Here is an 18,301-nt window from a genome sequence, read left to right as displayed (position 1 = left end):
CTAATACTTCATCCTGAGAACAAAGATTCATATCTGTGTGTGTGTGTGTGTGTGCGCGCGCGCGCGGCTGGCGATGGTGGGTGGGTACCGGTTTGAATAGTAAAAATTCCATGTAATATTCATTAGGAGGCCACTGGGTGCTTCTCATGGGACTTGATATAGTTAACTACCAAATAATTCTATTTAATATTAACATTATGCAAATACATTTTACTATGTGGCAGTGCAAAATCACAGGTAAAACTGAGATAAGCGAAGGTCACAGCCAAAATAACACAGTGGTTCACAGCAAGTTAGGATGTTTGTGAGCTAGGAGTGTCCTGTTGGGGACCAATGTCAGCAGTGCTCCTCCTGTGGGATTTCACATGGACAGGTGATTTTCTAAATGGCTATGCCCCCAGCTTTGGTCTATTCATGAAACACAAAGTAGTCAAGACAGTTCCTTAGTAGCCCTCACATGGAAATATCATTTTGACTCATACACACATATTCTTGGTATATTAGGGGGAAGGGCAAGTAGTCTTGGGCCCATTTTGTAGATAAGTGAATTATGCCTTAGGATGGTGAAGTGGCTTTCCCCCCAGGCATGGTTATTGGTGGTGCCAAGAATAATATTCTAGACTGTCTCCTCTGTGTGAAATCCACTTCATCCTCCGGATATCTCATGTGTGACAGACCCATGGGGCACCTTATGCGATAAACACGATTCCTTCCCTCTGCCTCTGGACACAGCTCCATGTGCAGTGCAGATACTGTCCAGGGCTCTTACCTGCATGTTGCTGCCCCACTGGGCTTTCCCTTCCAACAAGGCATCCAGGACAGCCCGGCTGGGCTCCTCAGCAGCAGGGTCATTCCCACTCACCACGTAGTAGGATGACCTCACTCTCTTGAAAAATTCGACATCAACATTCTTACTATTGCTGTGATTGGGAATATAGCACAGGTCCAAATACACAGGGGGGCCTGGAGGCACAGCTGAGGGCTTGGAGGGCTTGGTGTTTCCTGGTCCTTTGGTAAATAAACAAAGAGAAAAGCCAGGGTCACAGAAATGCAAAGAGACCCACTGGTCTGGTACTCCTTCCCTACTCATTCCCCAAGGAGGTCCTGCAGGACATGCCAAAGGGGGCACTGGACATTTCTCTCTCTCGTATAGGGCATTTAACACTGGCAACCTGAGAAAATACAACATGGTTGAATGGCATGGTTTCCCTTTGTGGACAACCCATTAGAAAGGAAGAGAGTTTAAAGACCTTCCCAAAAGATGGAACTAGATAGTAATATTCCTCCTCAAAAAGCTGCTAATGTGCACCCTAATTTGGAAAGTGATCTAATAGATTTTGAAAGTCAAAAGGAATCCTCTGCATTTGGCGAACCATGGTTAAGCAATTTTAGTAATCCATGTTAGGATCTCATGTGATAGCAACTCTACTCTAAGCTGAATATTAAACCCCAACATTTGACTTAGTAAATGATTCAGATCTTAACCTCCTATGATCTCCAAGGCCCCCAGAACTCAACCTTGTTCATAAACTGATGAAATGCTGTATTCTCTCCTAGCACAGTACTCTGAAAAGTGAGACATCTCTCCCTAGGCAAGGTTGGCTACCAAACTTTGGCAAGAGAAAGGTTCAGAAAGACTGGGCTTTCTCTAGCCAATCAAGACATACCAGACTGGGGAAAGGGGAATCCGGCTGTCTAAACTCCTGGTCTAAATCAGAAAGCCCAAGCAGGGGCACCTTGGTAGCTCAGTTGGTTGAGTGACTGACTTTTGATTTTGGCTCAGGTCGTGATCTCACAGTTCGTGGGATTGAGTCCCACGTGGGGCTCTATGCTGACAGCGGGGAGCCTGGTTGGGATTCTCTCTCCCTCCCTTTCTCTCTCTCTGCCCCTCCCCCATTTGCTCACTCACTCTCTCTCTCTGCCTCTCTCTCTCTGCCTTTGTCTCTCTCAAAATAAATATTTAAAAGAAAGAAAGAGAACCCAAGCAAAGTAAAGATTCAGATTAACCCAAAACCTTCCTGGCACCTTTGTCTGAGGAGATGGTTTTCTGACTTGTTCTGGTTAGGTTTAAACTTTTTGAAACAGTAATAGAACTAGCATTCTAAGGCAGTGGTTATTCAGCCTTAGCTGCATAATTAGCATCGATTAGGAAGCTTAATACTGATGCCCAGGCCCCATACCCCAGAATCTGGTTTCACTGGACTGGGGCAGGGTCTGAGCACCACCATCTTTTAAAAGCATCGCAGATGATGTTAATGTGCAGTTGGGTTGAGACCACTACTATAAAGTCATTTAAAATACCAGCTGGATCCTATATATTTAATCCTCTTTCCTTTCTCCATAGGATCATTAAAGACTGTCACCCCAGAGTCAAAACCACCAGTGAATTCCATCACTTGTCCAGTTTTACTTGTAGAGGCAAGTGATGAGAATCAGCCAAACTGATATTTGGTTAAACGGACTCATTTTAATGAATACCTAGCCATTTTAATGAATGTAAGCTAAAGCCGTTAGGATGTCCATATTTAGGCCTATCAAAGAATTCTGACTTACAACAGAAGCTTGTGAGTTACAGTTCCAACAATTAAAAATGCAAGTTTTTCGGGGCGCCTGGGTGGCGCAGTCGGTTAAGCGTCCGACTTCAGCCAGGTCACGATCTCGCGGTCCGTGAGTTCGAGCCCCGCGTCGGGCTCTGGGCTGATGGCTCAGAGCCTGGAGCCTGTTTCCGATTCTGTGTCTCCCTCTCTCTCTGCCCCTCCCCCGTTCATGCTCTGTCTCCCTCTGTCCCAAAAATAAATAAACGTTGAAAAAAAAAAATGCAAGTTTTTCTTGCGCATGAAATCACTACCATCAACACCAAATGAACGCTGCTCATAGAAGCACAAACTGAGGGAAGCTGACAGCAGTCAACCCAGGTTTGTTTTAAAAATCAATTAATAATGCAGTTTCGTTGTTTTAAAAATCTTTTGGAAAAGTAAATTCAAATTAATTCATCTTTATTTATTACTTGGCCTTGAGAATATCTCTTTAAATGACAAAAAAAAATTAAAAAAAAAATTGTGTGGGCTAGAATGTATATATTTGGCAAGTTTGATAGCAAATTTCAGTTGGCTTTTATCTGTTTGAAAGGGTTTTACGTGTTCCCCTAAGTACAGGTCAGGTGCCAACTCTTTCAGACCAAGAGGTTAATTACCTGGTGGTTTTCCATTAATTCTGAGCATGAACAAACTCAGTTTGTTTTCTGCATGCATGTACAAAGAGGAAAACTGACGAGAAGTCAAGCTTGAAATTGATCCCCCACGTTGCTTAAAGCAAAACTTGGCAACTGTAAGTGATACTTCTTAAAATGTACTGAATTTGAGAGTCCCACAGTTCAGCTATCAGATTTTTCCCTAATAAATGAATAAATGTTATTTAAGTCATTTTTTGCTTTACATGTCTAGGTCAATTTTATTACTTTGTGAATAGAGGTCTAAAATCCCTGAATAACTACATAAAGGAAATAAAATGTATTAATGCAAAACCCTATGATTGGTTTGAAGGAACAAAATGAAGCTGGGCCATCGAAGACCCAGGTCATCACTGAGAACTTGATGAATAAGGGAACTGTTACCAACAGGAATGATCAGAAGTCAGGGATATCTCCTCCTGCCAACTGAATTTCAACCTGGAACAGAATTTCTGACTCTCTATGAGTGAGACTGTGGTGTTAGAGGGGGATAAGAAGAGACTTTGATGCTCTTCTCTCAATTTGTACTGGGTACTGACCAGGTGAAATTAGGATGTTCCCTGGCCAATAAGAAAATAGCACTGCTTTTAATGTGGATGTAGGTCTAAAATGGTGATTTTTTTAATTAAAAATTTTCCAATTTTTAATTTTAATTGTTACAACTTTTATTTTAAAAATGTTATAACTTCACTGAAAAAAAATTCTTTATGAAAAAATTAAATCTAAATCTTGGGCCCACACCGGTCACACCAGGCTTGGCTTGGCACTCTGGCTCTCCCTAGGCTTTTGGGAGCTCCTGGCCTGTGTCACCTTAGCTTGACTCTGAGGCCTGTGCCAGCACAGGCTTCCAGAGGAGTTTCAAAACACATGTCCTTGGTTCTGAAGATTTAGAACAAGGCTGTGGTCACTGTATTGCAGGATGGAGCAAACCCAGACAGCGGTTACCTGGCGAATCAGAGCCGCTCTGGGCAATATGCTGCACTACCCTCAAGCCTGCAGCCACGTTGGGCTGAGATCCACACCTTTTGGCAGAAGACAATAGTAAAAGGGAAGGGATAGATGTACCCTCTCCCCTTCCCAGTACCAAGTTACATGGCAACTCAAAGACTCCAGTCAAGGCGGAACAGCTGTGGACCGTATCAGGACACTGGCACCCTTCCACCTACCTGCAGTTGCAGTCTTTACCGATTTGGATGTGGAGGCGTTGGCGGCATTCTTGGTGTCCTTGTCTTTCTCTTCCCCGCGTGCAGCTTTGACCTCCGGAGTGGCAGTGGTTTTTGTTGCTTTTTCCACAGATTCCTTCTTCTTAGGAGAAGCCACTCTGGATACTTTATCTGAGGATTCTTTCAAGCCCCCTGGTTTTGGTGAAGCTGCAGAAGGCTTAGACTTCCCATCACCCTTTTTGACAGGTGAAGATGACTTGGTCTTTGTGCCTGGTTTTTTGGTTTTGGTCTTCTCTTTCAGGTCTTTCTTCAGAGCTTTGCCCAGGTTCTGCTCAATGGCCAAGGCCTCCGGGTCCATCATGGACACGTCAGGGTGGCGTGGAGAAGGGCTGCGGTCCTGCATGGGAGCCGGAGGTGGGTCCATGTGTTTGTATGTGACAGTTTTGTCTGTGGGGATAGTTTCTGATTCATCTTCAGAGTCAATATTTGCATCAGCTGTGATGGAAGGGCACTCTTCAGTCTCCGGGGGGACATCAGAATCGGTCTGGGATGGAGCTGACTCGCTGACTGAGGTGGGAGGGGTTTCATCACACTGTCGCCCCTGTGGCTTTCCTCCTGGAGGTGGTGGGGCTCCCCCTGATTGGGTGAGAGGCTTCTCAGCCTCTTCAGTTGGCTCTTCACTGGCAAACCACTCGAGAGGATTGGGATTAATGAAGGAGGGTGAGAGTTCTGTCTTGGGATGCTTGTATTCACAGGAGGACACAAGGCATAAATCAACATCCTGGCGTGCCTCTGAGGGAGACTTCTTTTCTACGGTGTAGCACTGCTCTGAAGTCTCGTAGGAATACGTAGATGCTTGTGGGGTTCTAGTGATTTTCTCTACGGCTTCATAATCATAGGTGGAAGTATCAGGGGCTCGTGTAGTTGCCGTCGATGTCTCGTAGGAATAACTTTCAGACTCAGGGAAACTGGTGATTTTCTCAGTGGTCTCGTAAGAGTAGCTGGAATCCCCAAGCGTGTGGCCGCCATCTTCGGAGTCATCATAGCCATTGCTGATATCATCCAGGAGCCTTCTAGAAGACCTCTCGGTCTTTTCATAGCTGTAACCACTCACTTCAGGGGTCCTCATGGTCTTCTCACTTGCCTCGTAGCTGTATTCACCCTCTTCAGGGGTCCGTGTGGTCTCCTCAGTGACTTCATAGGCATAACCACCATCTTCCGGGGTCTTGGCGGTTTTCTCAATGGTCTCATATGAGTAGCTGCTGTCACATGGGGATTTTGTGGTACTGTCTGTCTTCTCATAGTAATAGCCACTCACATCTGGGGTCCGGGTGGTTTTCTCATAAGACTCATACTCATAACCCTCTTCATCTGGGGACCTGGTTGTTTTCTCAGGCTTTTGATAGGCATAGCTGAAGTCACCAGGTGTCTTCCCTCCAATGTCCTTCTCCATGCCAGATGTGGTCAAATCTCTGTTCAAGGCCAGCTGGTGTTGCACCGTATCAAATAACATCGAGGCACGGAAGCCATAGGGCTCTGCGGATGCTGCATCCGTCGGTGGAGGAGAGGAAGTGGGGCAAGCTGCTATGGTCTCTTTGACGGCAGAGGTAGAATCTGAAAAGCTAGGTGAATATAAAGGAGAGGACTCTCTTGGGGTGAGTGGAGAGATATCAGATTTTGGTGACAGCTTCTCTCCTTCTAGACTTTGCACTTTTTCTGAGGTGAGAGAGGCATATAAGGATATATCTCTGGGAGGAACGACGTCAGATAGAGTGTCTTCTTGGAGAGGAGAAGCTATCTGAGAGGGGGTATGTGCTGAAGAGGTGGATGGGGAGGCCTCAACCTGAGACACTGAGATGAGCTCAGAAAGATCATTGTCTTGGGTGTAGGATGGCTCCTCCATTGGTGGTATCTTATGTGATAAACTAGAGTCCTGCATGTCAGGACTGTAATCCACTTCAGTTGGCCCATTTTCAGTGATGTGAAGCATACTTGCACCCACTGTAGGGTGATCTGGAGACTGTCGACTAAAGTCCATAGCGAGCGAGTGCTCAGGGGATTCTTGGCCAAATTCAATAGACATTGAGGACTGTTCAGATCTGTGGTCTTGGACTGGTGTCCTGGATTTGGCTGTTTTAGGGGAGAAATCTGGTGGAGAAATTGACATTGGTCTTGGACATTCTTCTTTAGATGGAGACATTTCTGTTTCCTGGAAAGTGGTAGGCGTTTGCACAACAGACACAGAAAGGGAGTCATCGACTTCTGTAGAATGTGGAGAGCCAACCTCAGCATGCAGAGAAGGAGACACATCATCTGTTGTTGGCTCTGGAAATGAGCTCGTAGCCACAGAAGCTGTGGATACTGAGGCCACGCCCTCCATGTGAGAGTATGTGTCTTCTGCTACACCCTCATCAACAGGAGTAGCTGACTTGTCTGAGACAGTGCCTTCTGAAATGGACATCTTAGTGTCTTCTTTAAAAGACCCAAACTGACTGACATCTATTTGTGTAGGAGAAACATCTCCTCCTAATTTTCTTTCATCTAAAGCCAATCCAGATTGAGAACTCATGGCTTCAACATCGTCAGGTTTCTTTTCTTGACCAAAGTCTTCCTTTATTGGTATAAAGTCTGTGCTTTTCTCTTCTGGTTTGTCTTGTGAAAGACCAGTAGAAGTCATGTCAGAGATGGGACTTATTTCATCTGGAAAGCCTTGTTTTCCATCCTTTCCTTCAAAGGGGCTTTCAGTACCTCTACCAGAAGTCTTGTCATCAGCACTTAGAAAACTTTCATATGCAGATTCAGATCCAATTAGGGGAGGGCTCCGTAAAGGAGACAAAACTTTTTCAATAGGAGATTCTGAGTCAGGCACAGGTTCATCCATGGGGCTTATGGAAGCCCTTTCATTCTCATCTTTGGCATCACTGAATTCAAAACTCACTGGAACTGCTGGTGGTTTTTCAGTTACTTCTGTGGGGAGGTGACTAGATTTCTCTTCAGTGGGCGACTGGTAGTAAGGTGTGTGGCCAGCACTGCCAGTTACAGACTGAGATGGAGACACCACTTCCAGGGTCTTATCCTCAGGACTAGCACAATGTTCTTCAACTACTTCTTGGGTCACCTCAGGAGACACTGGGACTGCTTCTGCCTCCGCTGAGACTTGAATCTCATTGGGCGTCAGAGAAAAGTTCACACTGCGTTCACCCAGGGGGGTCTTTTCTATGGGTGATGGAGGAGATGGACTCAGGGATGGGCTCTTGGGTGGGCTAAGTTTTTCATCTGAAACTGCTGAGATGGTGTCTTTGATCACCAACGTGGCACTGGCTTTCATGTCTTTCTCTTCAGTGTAGTAAGCGTCACGTAGAACAGATCTGCTAAATTTGTCTTCCTCCATGGATGACGGTGGTGAGATGGTGGAGGCTGAAGCGTTGTAGTCCTTCCCATCTGTGGCATCTGTTTTTGATCCTTCAGATAATCCATTGAGTGATGTAACAGCAGGTTTGCAGTATTCCTGAGAATACAGTGAAGACTCGTATTTGGTGATGTTTACAAATTCTTGAGATGGGGACTCTGTCTCTTCATTGTTGATCTCATCACTCATCACGTCACGAGGAGTAGACATCTCATCCATTGGGGTGGGCTCACTGGATATCTCAATGGTAGACTGAGTGTAGCCAGAGGTGGCAGTGAATTCTTCAGGCTGGTCTTCTCGATTCTCCTCATCAGATGCGGTGGCCTCACTTTCTGAGCCTCCAGGTAAAGTCTCATCGTGAATTGAAGATGCAGGTTCTCGGGCAGGAGACTGGGCTCCTGGTTGCTTGATTGATGTGGTGAGGAATCCATACTGATCCTCGACACCGCTAGCCTCTGCAGCCTTGTCAACCACGGCCATGACGTAATCTTCAGCTTCGGCTTTTTCGGGCTCATATTCTTCCTCTCTGGCATCCTCAGCTCTGTCCTCCTCATCACCCTCCTCCTCAGATTGTTCAGCTTCTCCCTTCTCCACCACCTCATCCATGTCTTCTTCTGCTCGGTCATCTCCACTGGCCAGAGACTCCCTCTTCTCCTTGATGTGCACATCTGCCTCAGCCTTTGCGCTTTCCTCCTCCTCCATGAGGCTGTGCTTGGAGGTGCTCACGCACACGGTTTCTTCAACGTCCTCTTCTGGCTCCTCAGCCTCCTCAGTTTCTGCCTTCTCTTCATAGTCTCCAGTCTCTGAGGATTCTTCAAAACCTGTTCCTTCATCTTCAAATTTTTCAATGTCGTCTACCCCCTGTTTCTCCACCGGCTCCAGTTCCTCAGGGGTTTGTTCACATTCACCCTCCCCTTCAGTGGTGGTGATCCCCTCATCGGGAGATTCGGCAGGGCCTTTGATGACTTCCGTCTCTTTCTGGAGGACGTAGGCTTCGACTGGTTCAGTTTCCTTCAGTTTCTCCTCATCTTCGATCAGCTCCAGCTGAGGCTTGATGTCTTTTGCTACATCGACCTCTTCAGCCTTTAACTCTTCAAAGTCCTTAGTCAGATCCTCAGGGGATGACATAAGGGACCTCTCGGCCTCGAGTTCTTTGGCAGGGCCAGCACTTGCCATTCCAGCTGCTGCCGCCACAGCCGCCACAGCCGCCACAGAGCCAATGGCTGCAGCTGCGGCCTCTGGTGTCTTGCCTTCCTTCTTAACGACTTTAATCTTCCCCTTCTCCTTTGGCTTCCCAGCAGCAACAGAATCTTTTTTGACAGGCTCTTCCTTCTTGGGCACTTTTGGTTTTAATGCAGCTGGTTTTTTTGCTTCAGATAGAGGAGTAGATGGTTTCTTTGCGTCTTTAGGAAGTTTCTTAATTTCTTTTTTGGGTTCCTTTTCTTCCTTTTTAATTTCCTTCTTTTCTTCCTTCTTCACCTCCTTCTTGGCTTCCTTCAGTGGGGTTTCCTTCTTAACCTCTTTCTTGGGTTCTTTCTTCTCTTCTTTTTTGATTTCTTTTTTCACTTCCTTTTTCACCTCTTCCTTTTTTGGTTTTTCTTCCTTCTTAATGGGTGTTTTGTCCTCCTTTTTAGCCACTTCTTTCTTTGGCTTTTCTTTCTCCTCTTTCTTTTCCTCAGATTTTGCCTTGGTTTCCTTTTTTACTGTCTTCTCCTTAGAGACTTTGGGTTTGACATCTGTGCCTTGCTTTTCGGCCACCTCAGCTTTCACCGGAGGCAGCTCTTCTTTGCTCGGCACCTCCTTTTCAGTCACTACAGGTTTGGTCTCTGTTTTTACTGGCTTGTCTTTTTTCACTGTTACCTTTTCTTTGCTTTCAACTTTGGGCGGCTTTTCCACATGATTAGCTTTTGTGACATCAGGGGTTTCTTCTTTAGACTCCTTTCGCACAGATTTGCTAGGAAGTGGTTTTGCGGCTGGCTTCAGACTTTCTCGGCTATCGGCTCTCTGTTTCAGTTTTACTTGTTTCACAGCTGGGGCGGCCACCTGGCCAGTTAGGTCCTTCTGGGTGGCCAGTGGCTGTTTCAGAAAGTCTAAATGTTTGAGCTTTTCCAGTCCTTCCAGGATATTGTATTGGGTGCTATTGCCGGGAAACAGGACTCGAATGATTTTCTCTGCGGGGTTTGCCGGATGCCACACGATCAAAGAGGAGACTGAAGTTAAGTAGGAAACTGGGATATCTATTTCTTGACCATTAGGCAGGATTAGTTCAGCCTTGTCTTTGTTGGTGCCAGTCCACTGCTGCATAAAATACAGCATTTCCTTGCTGTTCTTAACTGGGTTGAGCACATACATCTCAAGTTTACCAACTCCCATTTTTTGGAAAAGAATGACAGGATCGATGGTATTGCCTACACTTCTGAAGAGAGGTTCTGGTTTCATGGACAATTTATTTAGGTACTGGAGAGTGAAGCAAGCTTCTTCTATGCTTCTCTTCATCTTGATGTTTGGCTCTGGGTTTTTCAGATTTTCAGGTACATTGAGAAATACAACTCCCAAGTCAGGGGAGATGAGGTTTTTCATCCAGTCACTATTTGTGGTGGAGCCCTGGGACTGTTCTTCCTCGAGCTCTGCAATTTTCCGCTGTAGCATGCTGTTTATTCCAGGCAAATTGTCATCCCCAATGTGGGTGAGTAGGATGGAGTCCACTCTGTCCAAGTGTCGGATGAGCTTCCAAAAGCAGGATTTCCTTTCCGATCCTCCATTGATGAGCATATTGAATCCATTCACGGCAAACAATGCAGAATCGCCCCTCCCTCCTGGAAAAATGTAACAACAAGGCTTGGAGAGCTTTAGAAATCCACCCGATGTGGGAGGTTCTAGGATATCAAAGGGAGATGGGACTTCCACTGATTCTGAGAGATACTCAGTAAACTCGGAAAGTCCTTCCATTTCTGGCAATATAGAAGCTGAGTTGAGTTTAATATTGATGAAGTCTTGGAGATTGTGTCTGTCAAGATTGGAGTTCTTCCAGTCCCCTTCTTCAGGACAGAACAGGGTTAAGCTGGCTTTGTTGGCAGGATGGGTGGTACTCAGTAATTCCCCAATCTGGGATTTAAAAAAATAATAATAAAGGAAGAAAGAAAAGTTTTAAGTGACTGTCATCACTGATCCATCACCTCCATCCATTACTAAGTATTACAGGATCATTGGGTGTGCACAGGGCTGATTTCAGAGATGCTAGTTGGGTAAATGCAGAAATATTTCCATTCTGGTAGGTGAATAGCCTCTGTACTGACCCCTCCTACCACTCCCTTCTGCCTCAACCACCCCTCCTCACCACCAGCACCTCCTCTGGGACCCCTATGGCATCTGTTCTTGCCCAGGAGGGGAACTCCAGACCTCTGCTCCAGTTCTAGGACCAGTGACCATCTGAATAATCGTGCCTGTGCTACAGCAGTTATGAAATACTTTGGATCTCATTCCCAGGTACCTGCCATGCAAAAATGCCCTTTAAACAATCACAGGGAAGCCTATGTGAATCATTTCACCACTTATATAAAGTGTTTTCTTTTATTCCATTGGGCTCGGCAAAGAGGCCTTACTGACACACTAAAGGAATTTAGATCTAGTGCACTTGTTGACTACTTTTAGAATTTGGTAGATACGAAAGACAAAAGTTTGATGTGATTTTCCTCCCATTGGAGACAGATAGTTCTAGACTGCACATGACAACAAAAAATTACTGATTCTAGCATCTTTAAAACATGAGTGGTCCACCCAGTAGATTCTCTGCAAATACAAATACTTTGATTGAAATCATGATGATTAAAGCAATTGGATAATTATATCCGTCTGCTCATGTTTAAATTCAAAGGTGAGACATTCTACTCCCTCACAACTCCTGCTCTTCTCAGGGCAAACTGGATATGAGTGGCTAAGATCACAATGCATTGTTTACTACCATAGGATGGGAATATAGAAGAGTAAATTGGAATAAAAACAGAGAATGTCAGTTTAATAAAAATGCTATTCTCTTTCTCACTCCATATGACAGCCATATGTTTCATGGTCTTGGCTTAGTAAATAGTGAGGAAGAATCATGTTATAAACTGCACTCTTCTATCACTTACAGCAAAGCTCATAAATCAGCCCAGAGTTTCAAGTGAAAAGAGCTCTGTGTCTTTGATGTTAAACTATGAAAGGGTAACGCAAAGACTGTACTTGGCCCCGGCATCCCCAAGCCAGCAGGTCTGAACTCTTGCCTTCCGGTCTTAGAGTGGTGTCCTCTGTCTCACACAACCTCCTAGTGTGGCTACTCGTATGTGTACTTGTAGAGGGATCATGTATAGACTCTGAATTTTCCTACATTAGATTACAGTAAAATGGCCATTTTTGTTTTGTTAGTGTATCTGTCCTACATTTTATGTGAAGGGTCACAAGATAGCAAAATAAGAAGCCTTTGGGAGAGGAGTTAAGATGGCAGACAAGTAGGGAGACCGGAATTTCCCTTGTTCTCAAACACAGCTGTATTGAGGCCAGAACACTTGGAACAGCCAGGAATAGAGGTTGCGGAGTGACAGAAAAATCTCCACAGGAGGAAAGAGACAGCTTGGTGGGACAGAGGTGCGTGTTTGTGAAGTGGGAGAGAGAAAATTAGAAGCCTAGGCACGGAGTTGGGGAACCCCTTCTGTGGAGAGACAAAAGGAAGAGAGAGAGGCTGTGGAAGTGTGGTATTTGTTTGGACAGGAGAAAAACCTCTTCAGAACACGCACTGGAGAACGAGAAATATGGAGTGTGCCAGTTTCTACTTTAAAAACAGCCTTAGGAGCTAAAGATCGGAGTTTTCAGGGGTGCGCGACTTTCTCTGCACGGGAGCTGCTGCGGAATGCACGCACCTGGGTGGGGGAAGAGGAGCAGGCCCCAGGGCTCAGTAGTGATCTCAAGGGTGCCCTGGGAGAGAACAGTCTCCTCCCTTGAGTATGGTGGGAAGTAGGTGTATTGCTCCCCGCCCCCAACGATAAAAGACCCTTCAGGTACCAGCCAAGAGGCCCTTTGTCAGCTGGGCAGAGTGGCGCTACCCCAAGAACCAGGTCCGTGTGGTGCAGGATCCTTTAAGACATCGGGGTTAGAATCCCAGCTGAGCACCTTGGAGGCGCAGGAGACTGGGAGATTATGCAGCAGGGGCAAGCCAGCCACCTGTGCTGCTCTGGGAAGGTTGCCTGAACAGCGTGGTTTGAGACACCAGTCCGGGAAGGAGAGACTGGGGTGTTGCCATTTCCCTCCCTGTCACCAACTCGGTGGGCTTCAGGGAACGGGGACAGCGGTCCCCAGTGTTGGCAGACCCGCCTACACCAAACCCCGCCCCTCCGTGCCTGGTAACTGCATATCTACCGGAGTGGGATTGACACTGAGCAAGCCCGCGGGCCCCTCCTCCAGACCAGCATAGCCACAGGTTCCAAGACACCAACAGACAACTGTCCTGCAGTGTTGTATGTTAGGCTGATGGGTTTGTTTTCTTTCTTCACTTTTTCTTTCCTTTCTTTATACCCTCCTCTTCCTCTCCCCGCCCCCCACTTTGGAATCAGGCTCATAATTTCTGATTTGACTTTTAGTAAATTCCTCCTATATATAAATAGGTCTTTTGTTTTTCTTTCTTTTTCTGTTCTGGTTGTTTAATCAGGCATTTTTACTCTGTTCTGTTGATACCTTTCATGTGTCTCCTTCTTTATTTTTCTCTCTTTCTCTCTCTCTTTCTGGATTAAGCCTTAGAGTTTCTTTGATTCTGTGCCTGGTCTTTTTTTTTTATTTTTATTTTTTTCTTTTTCCGCTCCTTTCATTCCTCTCTTTGTATGGGGTAGGCTTCCCCAACCCTCCCCCCTTTTTTACTTTTTCTAGGCACAAATCAAAGCACACCTGATGGAAGGTCCAAACAATCCACCACTACGAGTAGGGAGATAAAGCAACCCGAGTCACAACAACAGAGAGCACATAACGTTTTCAAAAAACACTTCCTGAAGTGCCAGGCCCTGGACAGTGTATGACCCCATTTTAATGTAGTAGTACTCACAGGTGCAGGACACATAACAAGCTATTAAAACACACAAAGGACAGAAAACTAGCCAAAATGATGAAACAGAAGAATTCTCCTCAAAAGAAATTCCAGGAAGAAGTGATAGCCAGAGAATTGCTCAAAACAGATATAAACAACATATCTAAACATGAATTTAGAATAATAGTCATAAGACTAAAGCATAGAAGGCAGCAGAGAATCTCTTGCTGCAGAGATCAAGGACCTAAGGAATAATCACAATGAATTAAGAAATGCTATAAATGAGATGCAAAATAAACTAGATGCAGTTACAGCAAGGATGGAAGAAGCAGATGAGAGAATAGGTGATACAGAAGATAAAATTATGTAAAATGATGAGGCAGAGAAAAGAGGGAAAGGAAATTACTAGACCACAAGGGGAGAATTAGAGACCTAAGTGATTCAATGAAACAAAATAATATCCTTATCATAGGAGTTCCAGAAGAAGAGAGAGAAAGGGGCAGAAGGTTTAGGTGAACAAATTATAGCTGAGAACTTCCCTAATCCAGGAAAGGAAAAGGACATCCAAGTCCAGGAGGCATAGAGAACTCTATTGAAAATCAGCAAGAACAGGCTAACACCAAGACAAATCATAGTGAAGCTGGCAAAATACAAAGATAAAGAGAGAATTCTGAAAGCAACTAGGGACAAACGGGCCTTAACTCAAGGGTAGACACATAAGGGTAGTAGCAGACCTGTCCACTGAAACTTGGCAGGCCAGAAAGGCATGGCAGGAAATATTCAACATGCTGAATAGGAAAAATAGGCAACTAAGAATCCTTTATCCAGCAAGGCTGTCATTCAGAATAGGAGAGATAAAGGCTTTCCCAGACAAAAATTAAAGGAGTTCATGACCACTAAACCAACCCTGCAGGAGATCCTAAAGGGGGACTCTGTGAGTAGAAAGCAACAAAGACTACAAAGGACCAGAGACCTCACCACAAGCACAAAACCTACAGGTAACACAATGACACTAGATCCACATCTTTCAATAATCACTCTAAATGTAAATGGACTAAATGCCCCAATCAAAAAACATAGGGTATTAGAATGGATAAAGACAAAACAAAACAAAACAGGATCCATCTATATGCTGCCTATAAGAAACTCATTTTAGACCTGAGGACACCTGCAGATTGAAAGTGAGGGTATGGAGAATGATCTATCATGCTACTGGATGTCAAAAGGAAGCTGGAGTAGCCATATTTCTATCAGACAAACTAGATTTTAAAACAAGGACTGTAACAAGAGATGAACAAGGGCATTATTTCATAAATAAGGGCTCTATCCATTAAGAAGATCTAATAATTATAAATGTTTATGCCCCCAATGTGGAGGCACTCAAATATATAAATCAGTTAATCACAAACATAAATAAGTGTATAGATAACAATACTGTGATTGTAGGAGACTTTAATGCTCCACTTACAGCAATGGACAGATCATCTAGGCAGAAAATCAGTAAGGAAACAATGGCTCTGAATGACACAATGGACCAGATGGACCTAACAGATATATTCAGAACTTTTCATCCAAAAGCAGCAGAATACACACTCTTCTCAAGTGCACTTGGAACATTCTCCAAAATAGATCACATACTGGGTCACAAAACAGCCCTCAAAAAATATAAAAGGATTGAGATCATACCACACATATTTTCAGATCACAATGGGAATGGGAGAAAATATTTGCAAATGAAATATCAGATAAAGGGTTAGTATCCAAAATCTATAAAGAATTTATCAGGGCACTGGGGTGGCACAGTCGGTTGAGAGTCCGACTTGAGCTCTGGTTGTGATCTCACAGTTTGTGGGTTCAAGCCACGTGTCAGGCTCTGTGCTGACAGCTCAGAGCCTAGGGGCTGTTTGGATTCTGTGTCTCCCTCTCTCTGCCCCTCCCCCACTTGCATTCTGTCTCTCTCTCAAAAATAAACATTAAAAATTAAAAAAAAAAAAACCCTAAAACACCCCTAAAACAAATAATCTAAAACTCAACACCCCTAAAACAAATAATCCAGTGAAGAGATGGGCAAAAGACATGAATAGACACTTTTCCAAAGAAGACATCCAGATCGCTCACAGACACATGAAAAGATGCTCAACATGTTTCATCATCAGGGAAATACAAATCAAAACCACAATGAGATACCACCACACACCTGTCAGAATGGCTAACATTAACAACTCAGGCAACAACAGATGTTGGCGAGGATGCGGAGAAAGAGGATCTCTTTTGCATTGTTGGTGGGAATGCAAGCTGGTACAGCCACTCTGGAAAACAGCATGGAGGTTCCTCAAAAAATTAAAAGTAGAACTATTCTATGACCCAGCAATTGCACTACCAGGTATTTAGTAGTACCAAAGGATACAAAAGTGCTGATTTATATGGGTATATGTACTCCACTGTTTATAGTAGCACTGTCAACAATAGCCAAATTATGGGAAGAGCCCAAATGTCTACCAGCTGATGAATGGCTAAAGAAGATGTGGTATATATATATATATATATATATATATATATATATATATACAATGAAATATTATTCAGTAATCAAAAAGAATGAAATCTTGCCATTTGCAACAACATGGATGGAACTACAGTGTATTATGCTAAGTGAAATAAGTCAATCAGAGAAAGATAGATATCGTGTTTTCACTCATGCATGGAATTTGAGAAACTTAACAGAAGACCATAGGGAAGGAAAAATAAGTTACAGAGAGGGAGGCAAACTATAAGAGACTCTTAAATAAAGGGGCACCTGGGTGGCTCAGTCGGTTAGGCGTCTAACTCTTGATTTCGATTCCGGTCATGATCTCACGGTTTGTGGGTTCAAGCCCCATGTTGGGCTCTGTGCGGTGAGCAAAGAGCCTGCCTACTTTGGATCCAATCTCCCCCCACTCTCTCTGCCCCTCCCCTTCTCTCTCTCTCTCTCTCTCTCTCTCTCTCATTCTCTCTCAAAAATAAATAAATATCCTTTAAAAAAAAAAAAGAGACTCTTAAATACAGAAAATAAACTGAGGGTTGATGGGGGTGGGGGTAGAGGTGCAGGGAAAATGGGTGATGGTCATTGAGGAGGGCACTTGTTGGTATGAAAACTGGGTGTTGTATGTAAGTACATGGGAATTTACTCTTGAAGCCAAGACTACACCGTATGTTAGCTAACTTGACAATAAATTATTAAAAAAAAAAGAAGAAGAAGAAGAAGAAGCCTTTGACTTTGCTGTTTACCTCTGACTTAACAATTTCAAATATCAACTATTTTGGAAGGCAAGAAAACTGAAAAAAAAAGAAAAAAAAAAGCACATCTGGGGGAGCTTTCACTCAAATTATCTGCTGACCAAAGCAAACATGAGCACCAAATAGGGTTTGTCATCCAATAATTAGCTTAGACCCTCATCACCATTACTAGAGCCAAAATAGGGTTCTCTCAATCCTCATTTTCACGTAAAGTACATACAAACTCTTCATGCTTTATAATACATTTTACGTGAGAAATCTAGGAAAACTCAAACTGCTGAGTCTTTAATAGTGAGATTTTAAAATTAAGTTTAGTTCATTTCAGTTTTTGAAATTTCCCTCTGAGGGGTATGGTAGCTAAGGGTACGAGCTTAGAGGGTTTTTAATCACAAAGTTCAAGGAGAAGGTAAAAAGACTTGAGGAATACCTCCCTACTTTCCATCTTTTCACTTCCGGCTGGGAAGTTCCTATGAAACAAAGAAGATGTGACCCCAAAAGAAAGCAAGTTTGCACAGAATTTTGAGGAAGTCAAGGGTATTGAAAAACCGTAGAGAGCCTGGTGAAAAGTATGGAATACAAGGGAAAGCAGGAAAAAAAGTCAGCACTGGACAGGTTTCGTTTCAGAAAGGGAAAATCTGGTCCTTCTGGAGAAGCAGCAGCATACCAGGCATGAAGAGCTAGGGATGCAGAGGCCAGGGCTACAGAGAGGCCGTCGTGAAGGAGACAGATGGATTAGGAGGAAAAACTGCCACAGTCCTGGAGCTACACAGCAGAAATAGCCCCTGCCTCCTCCCATTCCCAAGCCAGCTTCCAGACCTGCATACCAACAGGCATGCTGGAGTGAGAGCCTCAGGACAAAGACTAAGTCTTAAGAGTGTCTACTCACTCAATGCTTATGCAACTCATAGAGGAGAACCGCAAGGAGCCAACAGTGTTAGCGGCGGCAAGGAAACTTGTGAGTAAATCTTGGGACTCTGAAACAGTCTTCCTCTAAAAGAGTTTGGAAATTATCATCATAGTAGGTAGTGTAGCCCATTATAGTAAAAGCTCCCGAACAGAAGGAAACACATCCTCGTAACTCTGTATCATGATCTGTGTTTCCCTCATACACCATCAGCTCCATAGATGTTTGTTAAACTGCACTGAACTTGGCCAATTCAATATGTACTATCCTC

The 18,301-nt window shown here is 44.2% G+C and overlaps 1 protein-coding gene across 1 annotated transcript in view; it reads right to left on the bottom strand.

Moving 5' to 3' along the window:
- The window catches only part of MAP1B (microtubule associated protein 1B), a 96,504-nt gene that overhangs the window by 577 nt on the left and 77,626 nt on the right, over nucleotides 1-18,301 (bottom strand). The window contains exons 5-6 of the mRNA XM_047068085.1: nucleotides 4,396-10,906; nucleotides 770-1,008 (exon numbers count right to left, since the gene is read on the bottom strand). Of these exons, the coding sequence (XP_046924041.1) occupies nucleotides 770-1,008; nucleotides 4,396-10,906 (6,750 nt within the window). The remainder of the gene's footprint in view (nucleotides 1-769; nucleotides 1,009-4,395; nucleotides 10,907-18,301) is intronic.

Source organism: Lynx rufus, unplaced genomic scaffold (assembly GCF_022079265.1).
Source record: "Lynx rufus isolate CCGP_SWC_20201006 ecotype Redwood Valley unplaced genomic scaffold, mLynRuf1.p SCAF_1, whole genome shotgun sequence".
NCBI classification, from domain to species: Eukaryota; Metazoa; Chordata; class Mammalia; order Carnivora; family Felidae; genus Lynx; species Lynx rufus.
The sequence above is the reverse complement of the archived record's forward strand: the minus strand, read 5'-3'. Positions and strand labels throughout refer to the sequence as shown.